Here is a 20,950-nt window from a genome sequence, read left to right on the forward strand (position 1 = left end):
GATGCGTCTCGCGGACGGCAAACACCCGCATCAAGCGTCTGCACGATGCCCGACAACGCAATTGGCGCGACACAGGCGGACTCGGGGAATCGAATGGACACGAGTGGAGGTGCGAGGTTGACGGATTGGAGATTGCAAGTCCCCCTCCCCCCAGCTTGGGTTTGTCGAAGGAGACAGACTGGGCAGATGGAGCCAAGCTGGGCAGGCCAAATAGGGGAACAAGCACAGACCCGACGACAACAGGACCTCAACCTGGAGAAAAATTGATGGAAAATCAGGTCCTGCAACTGGCGCTACTCGAGCACCAGAGTGACCGACTTTAGGAGGGTGCGGGGCACGTGGAGGCGCTTTTTGGGGGTCTCGTCCCGCTGTGGCCAGTGATGGCGTTAGTGTGTGTGGGCGCTGTTTATCAGCGCGATTAGCGGGCCAGGTACCAGCAATGCCCGCGGGCTGTTGGTGCTAGGTACTACAGGTACCTACATAAGTGATGGTACCTGGGCGGTTAATAATATTGATTGATTCATTGATACACCAACGGGTGAGACAGATGAGGTGAGATGCGATGTAATGAGATTGCCAAGTTGCTACAGGCACGGTGACGCGATGGAACAGTCTGGAAATGTTTCAACAAACGGCATGTGTGGAAATGAATTACGCAATGCACAAACGGTATCAAGATGGATTATGAGCATGCTGCTGTATTGGGAAACATATGGACATCAATTCCTACAAATCAACGTACAGCAGATCGACGATGCAAGACGACAGTCTAAGCGATAACGGGGACGTCAAAAGGGGAAGGTAAAAGGACGGAATCTCTCAGTTAGTCCCAGCCTAACGGAGCTGGTTGAAACCTAATTCGTGCCTCGTGATTGAGAGCAATGATTACCAGGTGAGTTATCAAATTGTCTAGTGGCAGTAGTGTCATAAAACCAACCGCCGTCAATGTGCATGCATACATACTCCGTCCACACGCGCACAGATACTCGATTCAACGCGGGTATAACAGCATCTGGGCAGTGCCAATCCAATCTTACTACTGCCAACTGCCGGGCAGCACAAATCTACCAAGATCTCACGGCATGCCCACGTATCTAGGTAATAGCACAAGGTAGTACCCAATGTCTTGCATCTCGAAGGCACTGATTGGCCCTTTGAGCCGTCCCCACGATCTCCATTGCATGTGGCGCTTATCACATTCAGGGACTCGCAAAAATGACGACAGTCAGTCTCCTCACCAGCCACAGCACCTCCGTGCGCCACAGTCCAAAAGTCCCCAATGGCGTTATCAAACTACTATACAGCTTGGCAATGAGCTTCTTGAGGCGGTGCAAACAACTCGAATCGCATATCAGCAGCTCGTTTGCGACGCCAACCACCAGGTAAATGAGCTCGAAATAACGCCTTGTCCTCATGCAGCATTCTGTAAAGCCTCATAATCCCCCCTTTTGCATCGAAGCGTCTTACCAGTGAGGGCAGAGGGAGCTTTGCCAGAAGCCATCCCTGTGAGACTGGACAGCTGTCACTGCCTCTCTAGCCCAGCGCTCTAAACGCCAACCACATACCTCTCCAAGGACCGGTTTGCCCAATATGTCCACCGCCTACTACATCTCATTTGCAATATCTGCAATCATCGGTGGCTTGTCCGTCATTGCCCTGGGCCGCGTTTGGGGCTTCGTCGTGTGGCTGGCCAAGAGGTCTCTTGATATCATACCCACCCGCTATCAGCCCGCCGAGAAGCCAGAGGATGAGCACATCCAAATTCTAGTGGTGGGCGATATTGGCAGAAGCCCACGGATGCAGTATCATGCTCTTAGCGTTGCAAAGCACGGAAGAAAAGTTGACATTGTTGGATATAAAGGTACGCAATTCAAGCCTTACGCCATCATACAAGTACTCATTCTGGGTTCGTAGAGACGGCCAGGCATCCTGATCTCATCGGCAACCCCAACGTCACTGTCTATCCTCTCGCTCCTCCGCCGGAATGGATTGCATGGGAAACGCTTCCCTTTTTTCTCAACATCCCCTGCAAGGTCATTCAGCAGTTCTGGACCTTATTCGTAACGCTCATGTACACCGCTCCCCCGGCTCAATGGATCATCATTCAGGTAACCATAACCATCTCTAGACCACAAATATATCTGGCTTCAAGGAATTCATTCTAATAAGCTTGTAGAATCCCCCTTCCATCCCCACGTTTCACGTGGCTCTACTTGTTTCCTGGCTTCGTGGTAGCAAAGTCATCGTCGACTGGCACAACTACGGCCACACTATCCTTGCGCAAAAGTCTCTCCTCCGAATCTTTGTGCCTTTCTACAAGTTTTACGAGATCAGACTAGGCAAATATCTAGGAAATGCGAACCTCGCAGTCACAGACGCCATGGCGAAGCAACTTCAAGCCGGCGGCCGATTTAACCTCAGGAACCCCGTCTACACACTTCACGACCGGCCAGCCGAAATCTTCCAGCCCATCATCGCTCCAACAGCACGATTGGAGTTTCTGTCTCGCCTTGCAGAGACCAAGAGCCATGCCAAGAATATCGTCGATGGATCTCTCCGCCTGGTCGTAAGCAGCACCTCCTGGACGGCAGACGAAGACTTTGGCATGCTGCTTGATGCTTTGGTCGCCTACGCTACGCCTTCCTCAGACCAGGAAGATGTCCCTCCCATCTTGGCCATCATCACTGGTAAAGGCCCCCAAAAGGAAGCCTACCTTGAAAAGATCAAGGAACTCCAAGATGGTGGCAAACTTCCCGGTATTCGAATTCTCAGTGCCTGGCTTTCTAATCGTGACTACGCCTCACTTCTCGCCTCTGCTGATCTTGGCATCTCTCTCCATAAATCAAGCTCTGGAGTCGATTTACCAATGAAGGTGGTGGACATGTTTGGGGCAGGACTTCCCGTAGCTGCGTATGCCGGGTTTGAGAGCATTGGGGAGCTGGTAAAGGAGGGGCAGAACGGATGTGGCTTTGAGACGGTGCCCCAGCTCACCGAGATTTTGAAGCGGCTGTTGAGCCTCGAGGGTGCACAAGAGCTGGCCCATTTGAGGAGAGGTGCCATTGAGGAAGGCTCACGGCGTTGGGACGAAAAATGGGACAGTGTCGTGGGGCCATTGATAGGGGTAGCCAAGTAGACATGGGACTGTCTTGATGAAAATGAAAACTTATTTACCTGCCAGTTCCGACATGGGCGTGATGCATTTGTATTTGCTGCCACTATTGACAAAATTAAAAATTCCATCGTGTCATACTAATGCTATCTCGCCATCAATGAGTGAAGCTCTGCCCAGGCTCCGAAGGGGATACCCGCACCCCCAAGACGCCAAACAATGCAAACAATCAGGACACCCCAGTCCTTGATAAACGCCATCCACACTTTTAATATTAATAAAAGAGGAACAGAAACCCACCGCACCATTACACACACGCACCTTAGCTCTCATGTATACTCCCAGCGCCTCTAGTCCTCGCCCAGACTCTCCCTCACGCACTTCCGACACCGTTTCCGATAGTCCTTGTGCATGCCCTCCTTCTCCTCACGCAGCATCCTCGCCGCCTCGACGTTCGCAGGGCTCTCCTCGTTCGGGCTATAGAACAAGCTGATTATGCTGAGCAGGATCGTCTCGGGGGTCTGCACGGGACTCCACCGCTCAGACGCAGATTCGTAGCCGTACTGGTCCTCCTCGGGAGGATGCAAGATGGAAATGCACAGCTTGCCATTCTCGTAAATGTTTGGATGAAAGGGGATCGGGTCCTGGAACGTGAGCGAGGGCGGCATGTGAGGATAGTTTTCGGGAAAGGCAAGTCGAGCACGAAAGTTGCCTCCTAGACAAAACAGACAGTTACAAATCAGCTTTCCCGAACCGCGGTTTACAGAAACGCCGGAGAGTAAGAGTAAGAGTAAGAGAAAGAAAGAAAACACGCACCGCCGTAGTATTTGCAGTCGTCGTTGATCATGAGCATGACTTCCCACTCAAACATGTTGTTGTCGTTGACGAGGCCGCACGAGATGCCCGGCAGGTCCTTGCCCGTCTGCATTTCCTTGAGCTGTCGCCTCAGCAGCGACGCGGCGGCGGCACCAGCTGAAGCCATGGCTGTGACGAGGAAGGTTGGAGACGCTCGAATGGATTCGGATAGAATGGAGTTTTTACGTGATGCCCTGGCGTGAGTTGGCTCAGACGGGGGGGAATTGCAGTATCGTGGGAATGCCCAATGTGTAAGAGAGAGGGAGAGACGGTGTTAAGCGCGCTTGATACGGACGAAATGGCCTGGGCAGGTACATATCATGGATGGGGGGCTTTTTGGGGGCAGCGGGGCTCGAGGTCCGCTATTCCGGCACCAGCTGGGTGGCACACGACCCCGAGCAATTGAACCTGGATGGCCAACGGGGATTTGGAGATTTGCTGCTAATGTGCAGATTGCTTTCATACTAGGTACTTAGTTCTTTATCATTATTAGGTACCTTGCTTGAATATGTACAAGTATATATACCGCTCATTCAATGTTCCGTTACATTCCGTCGTCCGCATGCTGCTTTGTTCCAGCTACATTGAGTCTTCAAATCGCCTCCAGTCAGGGTATCATTAAGTCATCACTCCTCCATCTCCATCACAAATCACTTCTTCGACGATCCAAACCCGGTAAATCCCATCTGTGCCATCATGTCGTCCTCGTCATGCTCTCCTTCAATCCGCACATCTTCGCCATACTCCGTCTTGACCTTGGCCGCCTGCTCCTTCTCCTGGCGCTTCTTCTCGGTTTCCTCTTTACGCTTCTTCCTCTTCTCCTCCGCCTCCTTCTGCATCTCTTCCTCTCTTAGTTGCAGCCTATCGTGAAGACTTGTGGCTTTTTCCTTCTCGAGATCTTCTTTCCGACGGACGTAGAACTCGATTCGGTCGTGCACTTCCTCGACGGTCGCTCGCTTGACTTCGGTTGTCTGGCCCGTGTTGAGCAGATGCTGCGTCGTATTCAAGTGCTACACGTACTTTATTAGTCTCTTATGACAGCGAAACTCCACCATCGGATGCATATGCATACCTCGACCCATTGTAGGTTGTCCTTGAATGTAAGATCACAGGCCTCACAGTAGAAACCAGCGCCTTTGCCTCGTTTTCCAACGCCCGTTCCCGCGGGCACCAACTGCGTCTTTCCAATTTGTGCGCTCACGTCGATGATGTTTCTCCGCGCCGATGTATACGTCTCATTGCCCGTCATGGGCTTGTGGTACTTCTTGCCAGCCAGCTTCGCCTCGTAACGCGCCTTGCCCTCCTCCCTCTCCTTGGCCTCGCGTTCCTTGGCTTTGGCTGCATATTCGTCGAGATCCCAATTCTTCCGGAAATCAGTATCCCCTGCTGCCACCCCGTAGGCGCTTTTGTTCTTTGAATCGGGCATGTCGGCTGGTGAATTGCGTCGTTGGAAATCGGTGTAAGGGAAAAGAAGCGGCTTAGAAACGGGCAGATTTAGACGCGACACCAAAATCGCCGAAAGCTTTTGGCATAAGCGGCAGACAAGGGTCAACCGGCGCTAAGATAAGAAATTGCCAACCCCACCGCGGGGCAGCTCCGAGAAGGACTTTTTCCAATTCATACATACAAACAATCTGCATGTGTCAATCGAGCCAATATGCTGTACCTCGTTGGCTTGGGTCTCTCTGACGAGACGGACATCACCGTCAAGGGCCTCGAGGTGGTCAAGAAGGCCTCGCGCGTCTACCTGGAGGCTTACACAAGCATTCTGCTCGTGGACCAGTCCATCCTGGTATGCAGACACGGCATGTTTGGATGGGGGAAAACAGCTAACGCTGACTCTCAAAGTAGGAAAACTACTATGGACGACCGATAATCATTGCCGACCGTGAGATGGTCGAGTCAAACAGCGACGAGATTCTCAGAGATGCGCAAACCGAGGATGTTGCCTTTTGCGTTGTTGGAGACCCCTTTGGGTTGGTTCTACCTCGACCATGTCCATGACCTTTGACTGACAGTATATGTTTAGAGCTACGACACACACCGACCTCGTTATCCGAGCTCGCGAACTATCTATTCCTGTGCGAACCGTGCCGAACGCCTCCATCATGTCCGGCATTGGAGCCTGCGGCCTTCAGCTGTACAACTTCGGACAGACCGTCTCCATGGTCTTTTTCACCGATAACTGGAAGCCCTCTTCATTCTACGACAGGATAAAGGAGAACCGCGAGATTGGTCTGCATACATTGGTTCTCGTCGACATCAAAGTCAAGGAGCAGAGCCTGGAGAATATGGCCCGAGGCCGACTAATCTACGAGCCTCCGCGATACATGACCGTTGGACAGTGCGCGCAGCAGATGCTCGAGATCGAAGAGGAACGCAAGGAAGGCGTCTACACCAAGGACAGCTTGGCTATTGGTGCTGCTCGAGTTGGAGGCAAGACGGAAAAGTTCGTCGCAGGAACACTCGAGGAGCTGTGCTCCGCGGATGAGGAACTGGGACCGCCTCTGCACAGCCTTGTCCTGCTGGGCAGGAGGGCTCACGAGCTTGAGCGTGATTTCGTGCGTGAATTCGCTGTGGACAAGGAGAAGTGGAACAGGATATGGCAGGAGGAGTACGGAAAGCAGTGAGATACACGATACAGGTATAATTATGAGATATCACGTTAATTCATGAACAACCTTGAGTACATGTAATTCCTCCCCCTTTGTTTTTTCCAGTTTTCACACTTTTTAAAATCATCAGACATTTGAAGCACGCCAGTTGCTGACTTCCTCGACCGAAATCTCCCGCAACTTATTCACATGGGCGGGCTTTCCAGTGATCACTCCTTGGGCGACTTCAGCAGCACGGCTGATGAAGTTGCCCGTCTGCAGCGAGTATGTCACGGTGGTCGTCTTGACACGGATAATGCCAATGCGAGGATCATTCTCCGACCCATCATGAACTCCATCACCAAGGTCGCCCAGCCACGCCTTCAGTCCGCTGCTGTAAGTCGACTTGACCAGCTCGCGATCCGTCACCAGGCTTGCCTTGCCTGAGATGGACGCCCACTCGCCAGAGCTATTGATGAAGGATACATTGACGTGGGGGTCATTGGACAAATCGTGAGTTTTTCCGGATTCGGTATTCGTGTGGAAGAGGAGGTCGATGCCCCCGGATTCCTATTTATAGAGGTTAGTTTGTCTTTAAGCATGTGGCGGAAAGGGGTCTGCCTCCACTTACCGTCGCAGCGAGGCCCATGCAGCGAGAAACTAGGTTGTTCTGCGACGACGCCTCAATCGTGGTCATCATGCCGAATTTGCAGGTGGTGATGAAATCAACGAGATCCGTCACCTTGGTTTGTAAGTCGGCTTCATCTTTGTTGACCTTGGTGTACGGGTCGGCAGGCTTGTCGCCGAGAGTTGCGCTAGCGGTAGACATGTTGTGGAAATAATTGATGGATATTAAGTGTATACAATGATGGGGAGATGAGAGTATAGTAGTTGGGTTGTTTGAATGTATTTGAACTTTCCTCTTACATGGACACACTTTATATAAGTCGACTGTTGGGAACATGCACAAGATCTATGATACACCACATCCATCATAGGTACGTAAAATCGAAAGCAAGGGGCGATGGCTGGGAGAGATGTGCTGAATCATGACGTCAGGAAGGTGGTGTTTTGGCCACAACACTGTATGTCTAAGCAGCAGAGCAACTTTAAACAAGATCGAGCCAAGTCATCTGATGACGCTTTAGTCAACCATTCAATCATTGGACACTGGGTTAAAGCCAACCTCGCGGCATTCCCTCATCGTTCGATGGCGTCCCGAGGTTGGCGCTGTCTACCCTGGAGCCTGGGGGTTCCCATTATCCGGATCGAACCACCCCTGATATAGTAACCCTCTTCGCTTCGGCATCCCTGTTTGTTTGGGATTCAGGTACACAATCCAATTCTGTACTTTACCCGTACAGAGTGAAATCGGGATCTGAGACGTTGGCAGCTGGAATTGGAGTGATGACAGGTGAATCCAGCCGCATCCCATGATGCATTGGTAGATACCCTCGATAGATAGCCGTCTCCACGATAACGACAATTACTTATAGTACTGAGGTTAGTCGAGGGCTGCCCTACCTAGTCTCCGACGGACCTGTGGAATGGCAATGCCCGGGGTCCATTAATCAAGTATTAGGCCATGTCCCTTCGAAGACAAGACCCGATTACATGAGATGTACAGTTGAAGCAATTTCACAGGGACCACCGCACCCATCGGCCATTAGCAGCAGCTCTGCCTTATTACCTCGTAATACCAAGATTCTGCCGTGCTGACGGCGAACCGTCCGTCACCTGATATCGCCCTCTTCACCTTCGGCAAGAACCCAAAAGCCCGCCGCGGATGCCGTAACTGACGCCGTTCCTTCTCTATTCCCCGCGCTATTCTCCCGCCGTTATTCCCATTCCCACCAGCGATTGCGGAAGGCACGACTTGCTGTCCTTCCTGCAAATAACTGCCACCGCGGATAAAGTCCTGCTGCCAATCCGAACAACTGGGGAAGTGGCGGCCACTTATCTCGTGGCAGGAGCCCGTCGAGTCAGGTCCGCTTGCTCTATCGCTCTATCGCTCTCTCCTTCTCGCCTTCTTGCCTTGAGTTGGGCCCAGCTCCCAACCCTTTTCTCCTTCCCTCGGCATCTCGGATTGTGCGGCCAGACTGCCAGCCAAGTGAATTTGTTCTTTTCTCTATTTTCCATTTATCCTCTTTGCCCTCCTCGTCTTCTTCGTCTTCTTTATCATCTTCACATTCGTCATCCTGGTCTACTTGGGACTTTTACCCGTTCGGCGTATTTGCCGAATCATCCTCAATCTGGCCATTTTATTTCTCCCCAATAGCCGACCAGCTACTCCCAAGTGCTCTGGTTGCTACCAGCTTGCCCAACCCGCGAGCCATCTTCCTCATCAGTGAATCACGGTCAATCGTTTCCCGTTTACTGCCTGCCACCTGTCCAGCAGCTGCGGGAGCCGGCATCCCCTTTATTCACTGTGCTGGACCGAAGGGGGGAAGTCAAGCTGGCATTGAGTCGCACAAGGCTGCTTGCTTTGTGTGCCATTTCTTCCCTCGTCTTTCCCTCCGACTCCAACCCCAACTTCACACCTCGCAAACTCTTCTTTCCTCGTTTTGTCGTCGTTTCATCGAGTGTCGTTTGTCAGTTACCAAACCCATCCAGAGGGCTATTCCCATTCCGGCGTATCAGCAGCCGCGTATTACAGTCGACTTGTGTGTCAGGTGCTTTTCTGTTGTTGAGATTTGATTTGAGGAAATTGTTTCAGCACTGCGTTATCTTCCGTTAGACGCCCATCTCCATTCATCGTCATTTTATCATTTCCATTGCAGCAAGTGAATTCACAGCAAGATGACTGGACAGGTAAGATTGGAATTTTTTCTCTTTGCAGACCAGATATTCATGCTCCTTCGCAGCTTGTGTTTCCGTGGGAATGCCGCGATAAAGAGGACCAGGCATGGGCTGCCTACAATAATCCTCTCCGCCGGACCAACCAGATACTCGTCGAGGAGAATATGAGACTCAAGCGAATCCTTCGTGAAAACGGAATCTCTTGGTCGCCACTGGCGCAGACCCATCTGAATCAAAACGATCCCACGCGGCGCAAGACTCGATCTTCCATCGCCGCCGCCGGCCCCAGTGAATTAGCTTCGCCATTCTTGCCCACCGAGGTCCTCTTGCGGATTCTCAAGTTTGCCATGAAGAGCAAGTATCCAATCATTGACCCCCTCAGCGCTGTCACGGCTGAACATCTTACGGATGAAGAGAAGAAGAGAGGTAACCAGATTGCCATCCACTTCCTGGCCACCTGCAAAGCAATGCATGCCGAAGGCACTCGGTTCCTTTGGGAGTCCAATCACTTCATCTTCACCACCCCTCAGGCTCTGCGTAACTTCAGCGAGCTCAGTTTCCACTATCGGCACAAGATTCTGCATATCAACATGCGAGTCATTGCCCGTTACTACGATGACCAGCGTCGCAGGCACAAGCTCGAAAAGTACTATCACCCAGACCTGAAGAAGGATCAGCCTCTCAAGATTCACATGCGCCCAAAGGAGTCGCCTCTTGTCCGCGGTGGCTTTCGCTGCTACACCTGGAACCTGGTCATCGATTTCCTCTTGGCTCTTCGTGCGCCGTTTGACCCGACTTACAGGGACAAGAAAAACCCAAGACCAAGACTTCTTCCATCCCTGTCTTCTCTGCGGCTTGACTTGGTCAATTTTTCAGATTCTCTGCTGCCATTTTCTGGGTCTGAGCTCCACGAAGTGGCCTCTCACGAGTTGGGATGTACATTGAATGAACTGCAAGTAACCGGAATGCCATTTGACGATGTTGGCATGAAGGCCTCCGCCGAGCTCAGTGGTCTGGTGAAGGACGAAGGTCTCTATCTCGATGCATCTGCAACCTTCATAGCCCACCCAAGAGGTCTGCAAAGCCTTTCGGGAGACAACTGGTGTGCTCGAGTGATTAGGGCATACAAGGACCTCAAGGAGGAAATGGAGGAAGAAGGCCTTGGCTTGAGTGGCGAAGACGACGACGAAGACGAACAATTCCATCTGCATTCCTTTGAGGGTTATCACAAGGTAGGCACGCTGCCCGCTGCTCCCTCGGAGGAAGGCCACCCCCCATCAACTCGCGACGAGAAGAGAGTCATCTGGAAGAAGGTCCCCGTTACCCGCGAATCCGACAAGCGCACGTGGATCCAATTCTCTCGGACTAACGGATATGAGATTGAAGATTCGGTCTGGGATAGTGACGACGATAGGATCTGTCCATGCTGCGGCGACCCTCACCCCGACTCTTCCATATTGGGATTCATGAGCGACGACTACGAGTAAGAGGCTCGTTGTGTTTATTTGTTTGTGCATTGCCTACGCCATGATTTGAGATAGTGAAGGAATTTACCGCGGCAGAAAGATGTTGCGTAGTATTATGTGCTTAGATACCCCCGCGGTTGGTGGCAAAAAGGGAGCTCTGTACTTGATGGAGGCAAAATACAAGTGGGTTTAAACGGCTATTAGTTTGAGATTTGCGAAGCTATGCAATTAACTCCATGTTACCACCGCTTCGGTCGAGTGTTGGAAGTGGTTTGAGATTTGTGCAAGTATTTGTAGAATGACGAAAGCTCTGGGGGCTACTGTAAGGAGTTGAGCAGATGAAGCTGATCTCGATGCGGCTCAGTTGCCAAAAACACGTCAAGTTTATCATTGAAGAATAGTGCAATTTAGTCGCTATTGTACTATGAAGGTGCTTGAGAGAATTGTAGTCGCTATAGCCAAAGATGGAGGCCGGCATGATGAAAGCCGCGCATCGTATATGGCATCGGATTGGCAACTCCCGCCTGTGAACCTCCCAGTTGGCATTATTTCGCATGCCTATATATATACCGCCCGGACATGTCCCATCGTGCCTTTGCTTCAATCACGCCGATACGGTGCCGCTGCATCTGCTTTCAATGCGTGATCTGTGAATGTAGCACAACACGGGGCTCCAAGATTCCCCACGATTGACAGCATGAGTAGAGCCAGTGGACTGATCTGAACTGATCGGGTGATGGAGAGTATCGTGCTCAGGCTAACTGGACACCGTGCCATTCTACCAAGCCTCGGCATCGTAATCACTAAAGTCCACGACGAGATTCAGAGCACGCTCAAGCGTTTGATGGAGCCAGTTTGATTCGAAAATCACGACGTCAACCTCCCTGTTGCTGAATTCGGCCCTGAGAATTTCCGCGGTGGGAGCGTCGTAGCAGATGATCGGCAGGGCGACGATGAGCATGCCGAATCGCAGAACGGCTTTGTACAGCCCGCGGAGAATATTGCGTAGATGGGCCCTGTGGGGAGGGGGCTCGTCGGGGACGATGCGAAAGAGACGGATGAAGTAGCCCATTTTGCTGATTGTGGTCACGAGGAGGCGGCGGCATTGGAAGACAGTTGGGTTTGATTGATGGCATGTTAGGAGGCACTACGGGTTGGTGTTATTTCCCAGGAGGTTAGCTTTTGTTTATAAGGAATTTGGGATTTTTTTTTTTTTTGGCTTCTTTGGTGGTTGAGGGAGGAGATGTGTTACCTGTAAAGCATAGCAGAGACATGTCCAAGGCAGTGGGTATTGCAACATTTCCCATGAGTGTTCGAGATAATGCCGTAGAACCGCCTGGCATTGGTCTATGTTGATGGATTTCGTGGTTTGGAGCCAATGATCTAATAGATGCCCCATTTGCTCGAATCTCAGGTCCCGGTAGCTCGAAACATGAGCGACTGCTGCGTAGGGGGCAGATGTGCTCAGAGCGTCTTGTATGGTCGCCAAGCGTTGGCTCAGTATGTATTCGTACCTCGTGAAGAGGAATGGATCTCTTTGTCGGATCTCTTCGTAGGCTTCGTCCTAGAGCTGCCTACATTGTAGTGGTCGTATAGACATTGTATCCTGAAAATGAGTGGTGATGATGATGACGATGGACGAGATGAGAGTGAGATATTAGTCTATGGGTGGTGGGCGCTTGCTGATGGGGTTCCTGTTTCGCTTTGGATTCTTTTGTGGTGTTTTGTGTGATGTTTGGAGGGGGGACTGGGGTTTGTAGAGGTGGCTGTGAGGGTAAGTCTTGCAGGGGAGATGCCTTGTTGCCATTCAAATAGGAAAGGAAGAATGGCAGTCGGAATGTAGTTTTCAGCGTTACTTGCCAGTAAAGACTACATTACTTTGGTGCTATTAAGAGGTAAGAGCAGCCTGACTTTTATAACGACCAGGCTGACACGCCAAAGCACAGCAAAGAGTCGTTCAAGGAGAGAAGACACTTATTATTCGACCAGTACCTACTAACTTAAGATAAACCACCTAGTACCTACCCATTGTAAGACTGAATGGTCTTATACAAGAAACCTGAAGCCTTGCCCGTGTCCACCTCAGGTTGGCGGTTCAACCTCTGTGGAAAACCGAAACAACAACACCTTGCCCGACTTGGTTCCGATTGCCACAATATTGCCCTGCACCCACGAGACCCTGGGTTTGTACATCGCTGGTATGGGGATGATCTCTCTGCCATTCCATGTAATCCAGTCACCGGCTGCAGATATGCCATATCTTTTGCCCTTTAGAGATTGTTGAGTAAAGAAAGACGAAGATCCAAGAGTAGATGGGTTGGCTCCAAACTCAGTCAGGATATATTCCGGTATCTTGGGGTCGAACCCAACCGAATGTTGAGGATTTCTGGTCTTTATAGGACCCTGGATGAGATTCCCGGATTTGGAATCCCAGATGCTAACATTGCAGTCGTTTGACCGCGACACAATTCGGGAAGAGTCCTGCGAGAAAATGAGTTTTATGATGCCGCCTGAGTGTCCAGTCACTTTATGCTTTGGTCGTAGGGATTTGCGATCCCATATGATCATGTTTGAATTCACATCCCCTGAGACGAGGAGCCTTCCATTGGGAGAGAAAGCGACCGTAGTGACCTTGCTGTTGTGATCATGAAGGACTTTTGCATCATTCTCCTCTCCCTCTTCTGGGCAGCTCCAAATCCTTACGGTGCGATCATCGGATGCTGAGGCAATGGAGGTTCCATCAGGAGAGAAGACCGCATGTCTAACCCAATCGGAGTGACCTTGAAAAGTACGGCATAAGATTCCACTGACCACATCCCAAACCCTCACTATTCCATCTTTCGAAGAAGAAACTAGACGTTTCCCGTCGGGGGAGAATGAGATGGACTGTACGAGACTCTGCAAAAGCGTGTGAGGTTCCAGCGGCATGCCGGTTATCCCATCCCAGAGGTGGATGCTTTCGCCAGAAGTTGACGCCAGAAATTGACCGTCAAGAGACATGGCTATGACGTTGATCGGCTTCTCGCCGACGGGCTCAAGTAGGGTATGCGCATCATTGCTCACGCTGCCTTGCAGGTCCCAGAGCCGGATAGTCATGTCGTCAGATCCCGAGGCAAGGCATCCTCGAGGTGAGAAGGCAACCGCGGCCACACGTTCTTTATGCCCTCTGATCACATATCGCTCGACTCCTGACTCACTCCCCCAAACACTGATCTGATTGCCGAATCCTGCTGCAATGAGAGAGCCGTCTGGCGAAAATGCCACTCCATAAACGCCGTGCACACAGGCGAAAGATTTGAGGTTTGCTCCAGTTTCTACGCTCCAGATTTTGGCCGTTGAATCATTAGAACCGGAGACGAGGAGTTTGCCGTCCCTCGAAAATGCAATGGAGGTAACATCTCCTTCATGGCCTTGTAGCCTTCTGCGCAACGCATTGCCGTGTTGCGCATCCCAAATCTTAACGTCTCCCCCTTTGCCTCCGGAGGCTATCCACGTTCCCTGCTGAGAAAAGTCCACGGCATGAACAGAGACGCCTTCTTCGATAACATCTTCGGTGTATGTCGGCTCCCTGATATTGGAAAATTTCCAAAGCAAAAGTGCTTCCGATGTGGCCAAGACCAACTTTTCGCTCTCTTTACCATTGGGCGAAAATCTAATAGCCGTTACCTGGCTCCGTTGGACTTTCAAGGCCTCAGAGCTGTGTCCAGTGCTTAGATCCCATAAAGAAACGACTCCATTCTCCGAGACAGAGGCCAGCAGGCCGCTAGGGGAGAAGGCAACATAATGCACCCTGTTTTCAACATCGTCTCTTAGCTGTACCTCTCCCATTTCGGCGTCCCACACGCATATACCGTAGCTCGTAGATCCCGATGCCAAAAGCCTTCCATCTGGACAGAAGTCAATGCTTTGGATACGACTGCGGTTATATAGGATAAGGGGGTTGTCGCTCCAACTGGGTGTCATTCTCGGCGGCGTCCCTAGCCAAGTCTTGTTCTTGGCCATCCAGTCCTGTTTCAAAGCGCTCTCCTCTGGGTAAAATATGACACTGTTGGGGCTTTTATGGAAAAAGGTGTTGCTAGACATATGAGAGCGGACAACCTGGACGCCATCGTGGACCAAAGAAAGAATGTCGCTTTGTTCCTCCTCTCTCAGTTGCTCCAGGATATCTCCTTCTGGGTGCTTGAAATCTAGTGTCTCCGGTAGCTCATCATCTTCTTCTCTTGCTTGTTCCTAAGACCACACAATTAGCTGTTATTCCTTGACATTTTTGACGATTTGGCTCTTCCCGTGCTCTTCGGACTACTCACCTGTAGAACGCGCTCAAGCGTCTTCATCAAGACCGCTGCGTCGGTGTGAAGGCCCTCGGAGATCATTGCATCAAACCAGAGCAAGAAATGATTCTTCATGAAGGAAACCACCAAGTTTGTCGTTGCAGCATCTTTGGCAATGCCTTCTACATTAAGGAGGTGTATTATCCAATGAAGAGTTCCATAAGCGTGGGCCAAACTCTCTTCCTTGCTCTCGTTCTGACGGCGGCTGAGTCTGGGTAAGCCTAAAGTGGCGGCTTCGAAGTGTGCTGATAGAAATTCCAGCGTCTTCCTGGCCACGAGAGCATGCGTTTCGGAAAGTTCTGTCAAATCATGATGCAATCGCTCCCGGGTGTTCTGTCGAGCTGCTGGATTCACGAACTTGACAATGCCTGACTGAACTTCCAGAAATGGGCACTTTGCGATTATTGCCACGGGATCAACTTCTGACGGTAGTTCCACGAGTCGTCCCAACTCCGATATCAAAAGGGGGCGGTGCACAATGGCCACGATCGAAAGTACTGATTTGCAAAGTTCGGGATCTTGATGAGGAAGTCTTTTCAAATCGACCCTTGCGTATTCGTACAGCTCATCAAGACTTCCAGGCATCTCCTTGAGGGCCTCGACTGCGTGCCAACTGTCTTTCTTTCGAAGAATTGCACAAGCGATAACTGCCCATAGGATATTCCCTTGTGACTTTTCGTTGATAAGCCGCGAGACTTCCTTTTGGGTCTTGTCAAGATATCGTTTCTGTTCGGCCAGCTGATGAATCAGGAAAAATATGTGGCGGCGAGATATGATCGCGAGTTTACGCGTCTGAAAAGCGTCGTCCAGAATGATATATTGGAGATGAAAATGACCTTCTTTCATCAGCTCGTTTTTTATACGAGAGTTCATGTTTGCGGATAAAAGCCACTTGATCTTATGTGGAACATCTTCTGTCGCCTTGATCAACCGTATCAAGTCGTCCAGGTGTTCGTCGCAATCTCTTCCATGGGCAGATGAACATCCATCGATGCCATCTACCACCAGATATGACCGAACAAAAGATTGGTCACTCAGCATCCTAAAAAACACCCCCGATAGGGCGAAGAAGTCTTTTGGGCTGTCGAACCGATCTCTTTCCGCGGATTGCAGAGCTTCATTCAAGTGGGTAATCAGCTTTGGCTGCTGTTGGAGTAGAGAGTGTATGAGGCTTCTCAACACCCTAGCAGAGTTGTCTATCCCATGGCTGGTGCTACCGCAAGAGTAATACGATAAAACCCAGGGTGCTGCTTTTGAGTCGGCTTCGATGACATCGGGTTCTTCCAGGTTTGCCTCGTTTGAGAGGTGTTGGACGATTGCCTCCATAAGAGCTGTTGTATGGAGTCCTGGATCACCACCAATCAGAAGGATCTGACTTTTGAGATCGTTTGTGATATCCTTGCTGGAATCGCTCTCCGTGACGTCTGCAGTGCTCCAATCAACAACACTCTTGTATTGTTCTGTTGAACAGATCCATTGACAGAGCTCATTGACCAGGAGTACATTTTCGTTTTGCGCCTCGATGATCCTTGACCGAGTATCAACTCTGCCCAGGCAGGCTAGTTCTTCGTCCATCTTGCTTGGCAAACTCATTGTTTTCTTGACGCTGGGCGAGAGTCGGCGGTTTTCGTCCTCTCTCGCGTCCACCAAAAAGTCGTCAAGTTGGTAAGCCGTCAATCCTCCACTGAACGTAAAAAGATTGTCTTCTGCCAGTTGCATTTGTGTCAGACTCATCTCCCAAGGATCGAGCGCACGGCCAACTGGCAAGACAGCATTCATCAAATACGACAAAACCTCCCTGTACAAATCAATAACTCGCCTTCGTAAAACCTGCTCCTCTTCAAGAAGCACATCAGGGGCGCCAATGGCGACGAGCCTCGGCAGGTAGTTGTACCAATTCATCCTGGAAATAATATCCAAAAGTCCAGGACAGATAGCTTCCGTTTCCGACGGGGGGTGCAAAAGTACCTATTATTACATTAGCCATTTCTCTATATAGTTGTTATGTCGGCGTATATTACCTGTGAAGCATAGCAAACGCATACCCAAGCCAGTGCATTGGGTAACCCGCCACCCGCCGACTTTCGTATATGATCCCTTATCAAATCTTGAAACCGGTTGGACTTTTGACTGTCTCGGTCCCGGTTATCCAGCCACCAATTCATCAGGTGACACATCTGACGCCATCTAACCTTCAGATCAGTTTGGGAAATGGAAGTCTTCGTAAGCTCTGCCATTGAGGTAGAAGACTGTGTATCCATGGCCTCAATGTTCAAGGACAATATCTCTTCGTATTGCGTAACCAACTGCGGATGAACCAGCCTTAGGTTGTCGTATGCTTCATCCCATAGATGTTCACGTTTGACTTGGGCCAGCGCTGCCGTATCACGCGAAAGTGTCAACTGAGGGACAGTCGAGGCTGAATTGGTGTTGACCTCCACAGCAGAATGATTACCTGCTTCTCTCGACCTCTTCATGGATTTCCACGCATTTTGCGCCCATGCCCATGTATCGCGAGATACGGTTTCAGTGGAAGATTTGTCATTCTTGGCTCGTGGTTTGCGGTTTGACATTATGACGTCCACACTTGTGTGGCGGCCAGTTGAAGATGATGAAAACTCAGAAGAGTGTTGCGATGCTCCTCGTCACAAACTGATGTGGAATCACTTCAGACTTATAGTAAGCGGGCATGACAATACCGGAACAGTCTAATACCCAATGTCATTCTCATGTTGAGGGATATCCTTTGTTATTTGGCCGTTTGTATCATCTGTATCTACCCGGTGGATAATACATGTCTGGTTACACATGTATGCGAGGTCTCCTATACAAAGGCGGGCTCCGAACCCCTTGCTAGGCCTCTTTGCAGGCCCAGGTTGCCATCGCAACTCGTTGGTGGAGAGGAGTCGAATCCACAGCCAACTCCACAAAGAATGCCCATGTATGACAGAGTGTTTGCAATTTCTGATATTTGTCCACCCGATTGGTAGGTTAGTCGCAGCGTTATCTCGTTGCAACCCATTCACACCAACCGTACAACGCCTTACGCCCGAGTAGAATCCGAACACGGCCAGGTAGACACCGCATAAGAAGTGAGGTGTCTTCGAAATCGTTTCCTTGGTACTTGAAGCACAATGACTTCAGAGAAGGGAAACTGCATAGTCAAGCAATTCTTCCGAGGCGCTTTGTTATTCTTCGTAGTCGTTTCCAAATCCGGCGCCAGGTCGGATTCGGTTGGGGTCTGAGCTCCTTCGACAGTGGGAAGAACATGAAGCTTCATCTCGGCGCCTGCTCCTTTTCCAGTTCATGCCGGATGCGGCGGTTCCCTCTAGACTCAATGATTGATGTGTGTTGGCTTGGCATAATGACCCTGGATGGTCTGTTCCACTCACTACAAGTACGTCACATGTAGTTTCTGCTTCACAATTCACGACACAAGAAATCTATAATCTTGTATCATCATGTTAGTTTGGCCGACTACATGCGAAACAAAGTGCCGTATATTGAGAAATTCCCTCCATACCTTTCAGACTAAAACGAATTGTTAGAAACAGAGCCACTTATATATATATAGGTATAACAGCCGGTTAATGTAAACAGCAAATTAACCCCAACCTACTTCCCACCTAGCAAAAGTAAATCTGTGAAGCTTTCATTCACCAGCTTCTTAAAGTCATACTCTTTTTCAAGCTGCCCCTCGCCACATAGTCTCTCCAAAACAGCCCAGGTCCCCTGTCCTGCCATCCTATCAAATATTTTTTTCACTATTGCACATCTCCAAGTTGGCCGACGGCTGCTTCCCAAATCTGTGTCACTAAACTCTGATGAAATCCGAGCACAAGCCAGGATAAGTGATGCCATTCCCGCAGCGACCGCAGTTGAGACCGAGCTCCCCTCAATAGACTCGGCAGATTCCAAATAAGGTACTTGACCGACGTGGACGTTATGACCAATAAACTGGTAATTGAAGCCCGTTTTTTGACTTTGAGGGAGTAAGTTACCCCATTTATCACATGCGGCAATTGAGAGGACGTCGCCGCTCTTGTCGCTTACCGAGCGAGTGGCTACGCTGCCCTCGTCTGCAGTGCTGCAAGTGATGACAATGTCATCGGCTATAGCTGACTTGATGGCACGAGCCATTACATTACCCGGATCTGAGAAGGCAACGAGGCTGAGGGATATCACGTCCACCCCTTTACCTCGTGCCCAGTCGATAGCCTAAAACACAATAGTGGTTAATTCGCTTGCTCCATTTTCATGATGATACAAGACAAGAGATGATGGGTAACGAATCGCTCTCACCTTGGCTACATTAGGCCCCGTTACTCCAGACGCATTTGACTCGGCCACTTTGACAACGTAAAGGTCGCAGAAAGGGTTTATGGAGCAAATCAGTGTTGCCATCTGCGTGCCGTGTGGCTCAGTGGCATGCCACCACGGTTGTTCTTCATTGTCCCTGCCGACAAGCGAGATGCCTTCAACAATCCGCTGCGCCAGGACGCTTCCAGATGACTTTCCTTTTTTCCTTTCTTTCTCTCCCTTGCCCTCTGCCTCTTCCTTACCTTCATGATGATGATCATCGCGCACCCCTCCGACGACAACAACGCCACTATCAATCAGGGCCACCTTTGTCTTCTTTGTCTCTTGGTTCTCCATGTAGTATCTAGAAAACTTTTTGACAAATTCCGCCAACTGCGGACCGACAAGATCAGAGGAACTGTTGAAAATGTAAGTATCGAATTTCCAGTATATTTTGGAGCCTTACATGTTGTCCAAGCTTCGGTATATAATATTTTCCCGCTGTTGAAGCCATTGTATCTGCGACACCTTGATCCTTGGTTTGGTCTGAGGCTGGGTCTTGAAATCTCCATCTCTGTCAACGCTCGCTTCTTCTTCGTAAGCTATCCATGGATAGCCAGGTTCTCCCTGTAATTTGTTCAAGTCTTCTTCGAGTTGCTTGCTCACTTCGCTTATCCGACGAGGGCTAAGGACATCCTGACGGCGCCATTTAGTACCGCATGTGCCAGCGTCTCCGATGTGGTAGAGGTGTTTCGGTTCTGTGACTTATCTTCACCACATACACATACAGTCGTTTCAACTAGCATTTGTGTAAGACCAGGAACCATCATATTTCCAGGAGCGAGTTCGGCGTCTTACCTGCTTAAATTTTGGTATTTGGCCTAGCCACTGATCGTGAACAGATTGATTGCCACTGGACCAAAGATGCAGCTCCTCTATCGCGTCTTTCCGTAAGTTTGTGAGGTATATGTCCCGCTTTTTCCACTTGAGAACCCCAACACGAAAATTGTTGACACATTTTGCCACATCTTCGTCACGATGTGGGCAATGTAGGTGATCTTCTACCGTCAGGCTCATTACCTCCTCAACGCCTCGTTTCTTCAACCAGTCAAAAACGTCTTTGACTTCCCTGTGATCTTGCTTCAAGTCTTCAATGCCCATAAATGGTGCTTGACCGCTCAAGTCGGGAAAGCTGACATATTTCAGAAGTTTCTCATACTGGAAGAACTCGGCATCCATTCCCTTCAGCACCTGAACGTAGTCTGTGCAGCTTTGATTCTTCGCATCTGACTTGAACTGCGGGAATTGGACTGACATTTCCTTGGCTTGTTAACGTATTAGCAACAGAATTTTGAGAAGTCACAGAACTTTCATAGAGTCACTCACCCTCCACTGTATAGATGAATTCCTATATGTTAACATTGACTGGAATTGGCCCCCGGAGGAAAAAAGAAAAAAAAAAAAGGGGGGGGGGGGGGGGGGGGGGGGTGGTAAATT

The 20,950-nt window shown here is 50.2% G+C and overlaps 9 protein-coding genes across 9 annotated transcripts in view; 3 read left to right on the forward strand and 6 right to left on the reverse strand.

The window, feature by feature from the left end:
• Positions 1-1,590: 1,590 nt before the first annotated feature.
• On the forward strand, positions 1,591-3,133 carry Triagg1_2324 (CAZyme family GT33; the record flags this gene model as incomplete). The annotated part of the gene is made up of 3 exons (XM_062896493.1): positions 1,591-1,861; positions 1,915-2,108; positions 2,177-3,133. The coding sequence occupies 3 exons, from the start codon at positions 1,591-1,593 to the stop codon at positions 3,131-3,133; spliced, it is 1,422 nt and encodes a 473-aa protein (XP_062758536.1).
• Positions 3,134-3,459: 326 nt separating this feature from the next.
• Positions 3,460-4,091, reverse strand: Triagg1_2325 (uncharacterized protein; the record flags this gene model as incomplete). The annotated part of the gene is made up of 2 exons (XM_062896494.1): positions 3,460-3,824; positions 3,926-4,091. The coding sequence occupies 2 exons, from the start codon at positions 4,089-4,091 to the stop codon at positions 3,460-3,462; spliced, it is 531 nt and encodes a 176-aa protein (XP_062758537.1).
• A 523-nt stretch (positions 4,092-4,614) lies between these two features.
• Positions 4,615-5,390, reverse strand: Triagg1_2326 (uncharacterized protein; the record flags this gene model as incomplete). Its single annotated transcript, XM_062896495.1, has 2 exons — positions 4,615-4,974; positions 5,037-5,390. 2 exons carry the CDS (start codon positions 5,388-5,390, stop codon positions 4,615-4,617), a joined length of 714 nt encoding a protein of 237 aa, XP_062758538.1.
• Positions 5,391-5,621: 231 nt separating this feature from the next.
• Triagg1_2327 (uncharacterized protein) lies at positions 5,622-6,594 on the forward strand (the record flags this gene model as incomplete). The annotated part of the gene is made up of 3 exons (XM_062896496.1): positions 5,622-5,756; positions 5,816-5,940; positions 5,994-6,594. 3 exons carry the CDS (start codon positions 5,622-5,624, stop codon positions 6,592-6,594), a joined length of 861 nt encoding a protein of 286 aa, XP_062758539.1.
• Positions 6,595-6,705: 111 nt separating this feature from the next.
• Triagg1_2328 (uncharacterized protein) lies at positions 6,706-7,387 on the reverse strand (the record flags this gene model as incomplete). Its single annotated transcript, XM_062896497.1, has 2 exons — positions 6,706-7,128; positions 7,190-7,387. The coding sequence occupies 2 exons, from the start codon at positions 7,385-7,387 to the stop codon at positions 6,706-6,708; spliced, it is 621 nt and encodes a 206-aa protein (XP_062758540.1).
• A 1,970-nt stretch (positions 7,388-9,357) lies between these two features.
• On the forward strand, positions 9,358-10,844 carry Triagg1_2329 (uncharacterized protein; the record flags this gene model as incomplete). Its single annotated transcript, XM_062896499.1, has 2 exons — positions 9,358-9,369; positions 9,423-10,844. The coding sequence occupies 2 exons, from the start codon at positions 9,358-9,360 to the stop codon at positions 10,842-10,844; spliced, it is 1,434 nt and encodes a 477-aa protein (XP_062758541.1).
• Positions 10,845-11,601: 757 nt separating this feature from the next.
• Positions 11,602-11,895, reverse strand: Triagg1_2330 (uncharacterized protein; the record flags this gene model as incomplete). Its single annotated transcript, XM_062896500.1, has 1 exon — positions 11,602-11,895. The coding sequence occupies one exon, from the start codon at positions 11,893-11,895 to the stop codon at positions 11,602-11,604; it is 294 nt and encodes a 97-aa protein (XP_062758542.1).
• A 1,010-nt stretch (positions 11,896-12,905) lies between these two features.
• Positions 12,906-17,727, reverse strand: Triagg1_2331 (uncharacterized protein; the record flags this gene model as incomplete). The annotated part of the gene is made up of 3 exons (XM_062896501.1): positions 12,906-15,053; positions 15,131-17,122; positions 17,200-17,727. The coding sequence occupies 3 exons, from the start codon at positions 17,725-17,727 to the stop codon at positions 12,906-12,908; spliced, it is 4,668 nt and encodes a 1,555-aa protein (XP_062758543.1).
• Positions 17,728-18,769: 1,042 nt separating this feature from the next.
• Positions 18,770-20,950, reverse strand: part of Triagg1_2332 (uncharacterized protein) — a gene marked incomplete at both ends in the record, with an annotated part of 3,478 nt that continues 1,297 nt past the window's right edge. Inside the window, 5 exons of the mRNA XM_062896502.1 lie at positions 18,770-19,372; positions 19,457-19,871; positions 19,920-20,149; positions 20,312-20,778; positions 20,840-20,845. Coding sequence (XP_062758544.1) covers positions 18,770-19,372; positions 19,457-19,871; positions 19,920-20,149; positions 20,312-20,778; positions 20,840-20,845 — 1,721 coding nt within the window. The remainder of the gene's footprint in view (positions 19,373-19,456; positions 19,872-19,919; positions 20,150-20,311; positions 20,779-20,839; positions 20,846-20,950) is intronic.

The sequence above is a fragment of the Trichoderma aggressivum genome, assembly GCF_033847375.1.
Source record: "Trichoderma aggressivum f. europaeum strain CBS 100526 chromosome Unknown scaffold_006, whole genome shotgun sequence".
In the NCBI taxonomy this organism is placed as follows: Eukaryota; Fungi; Ascomycota; class Sordariomycetes; order Hypocreales; family Hypocreaceae; genus Trichoderma; species Trichoderma aggressivum.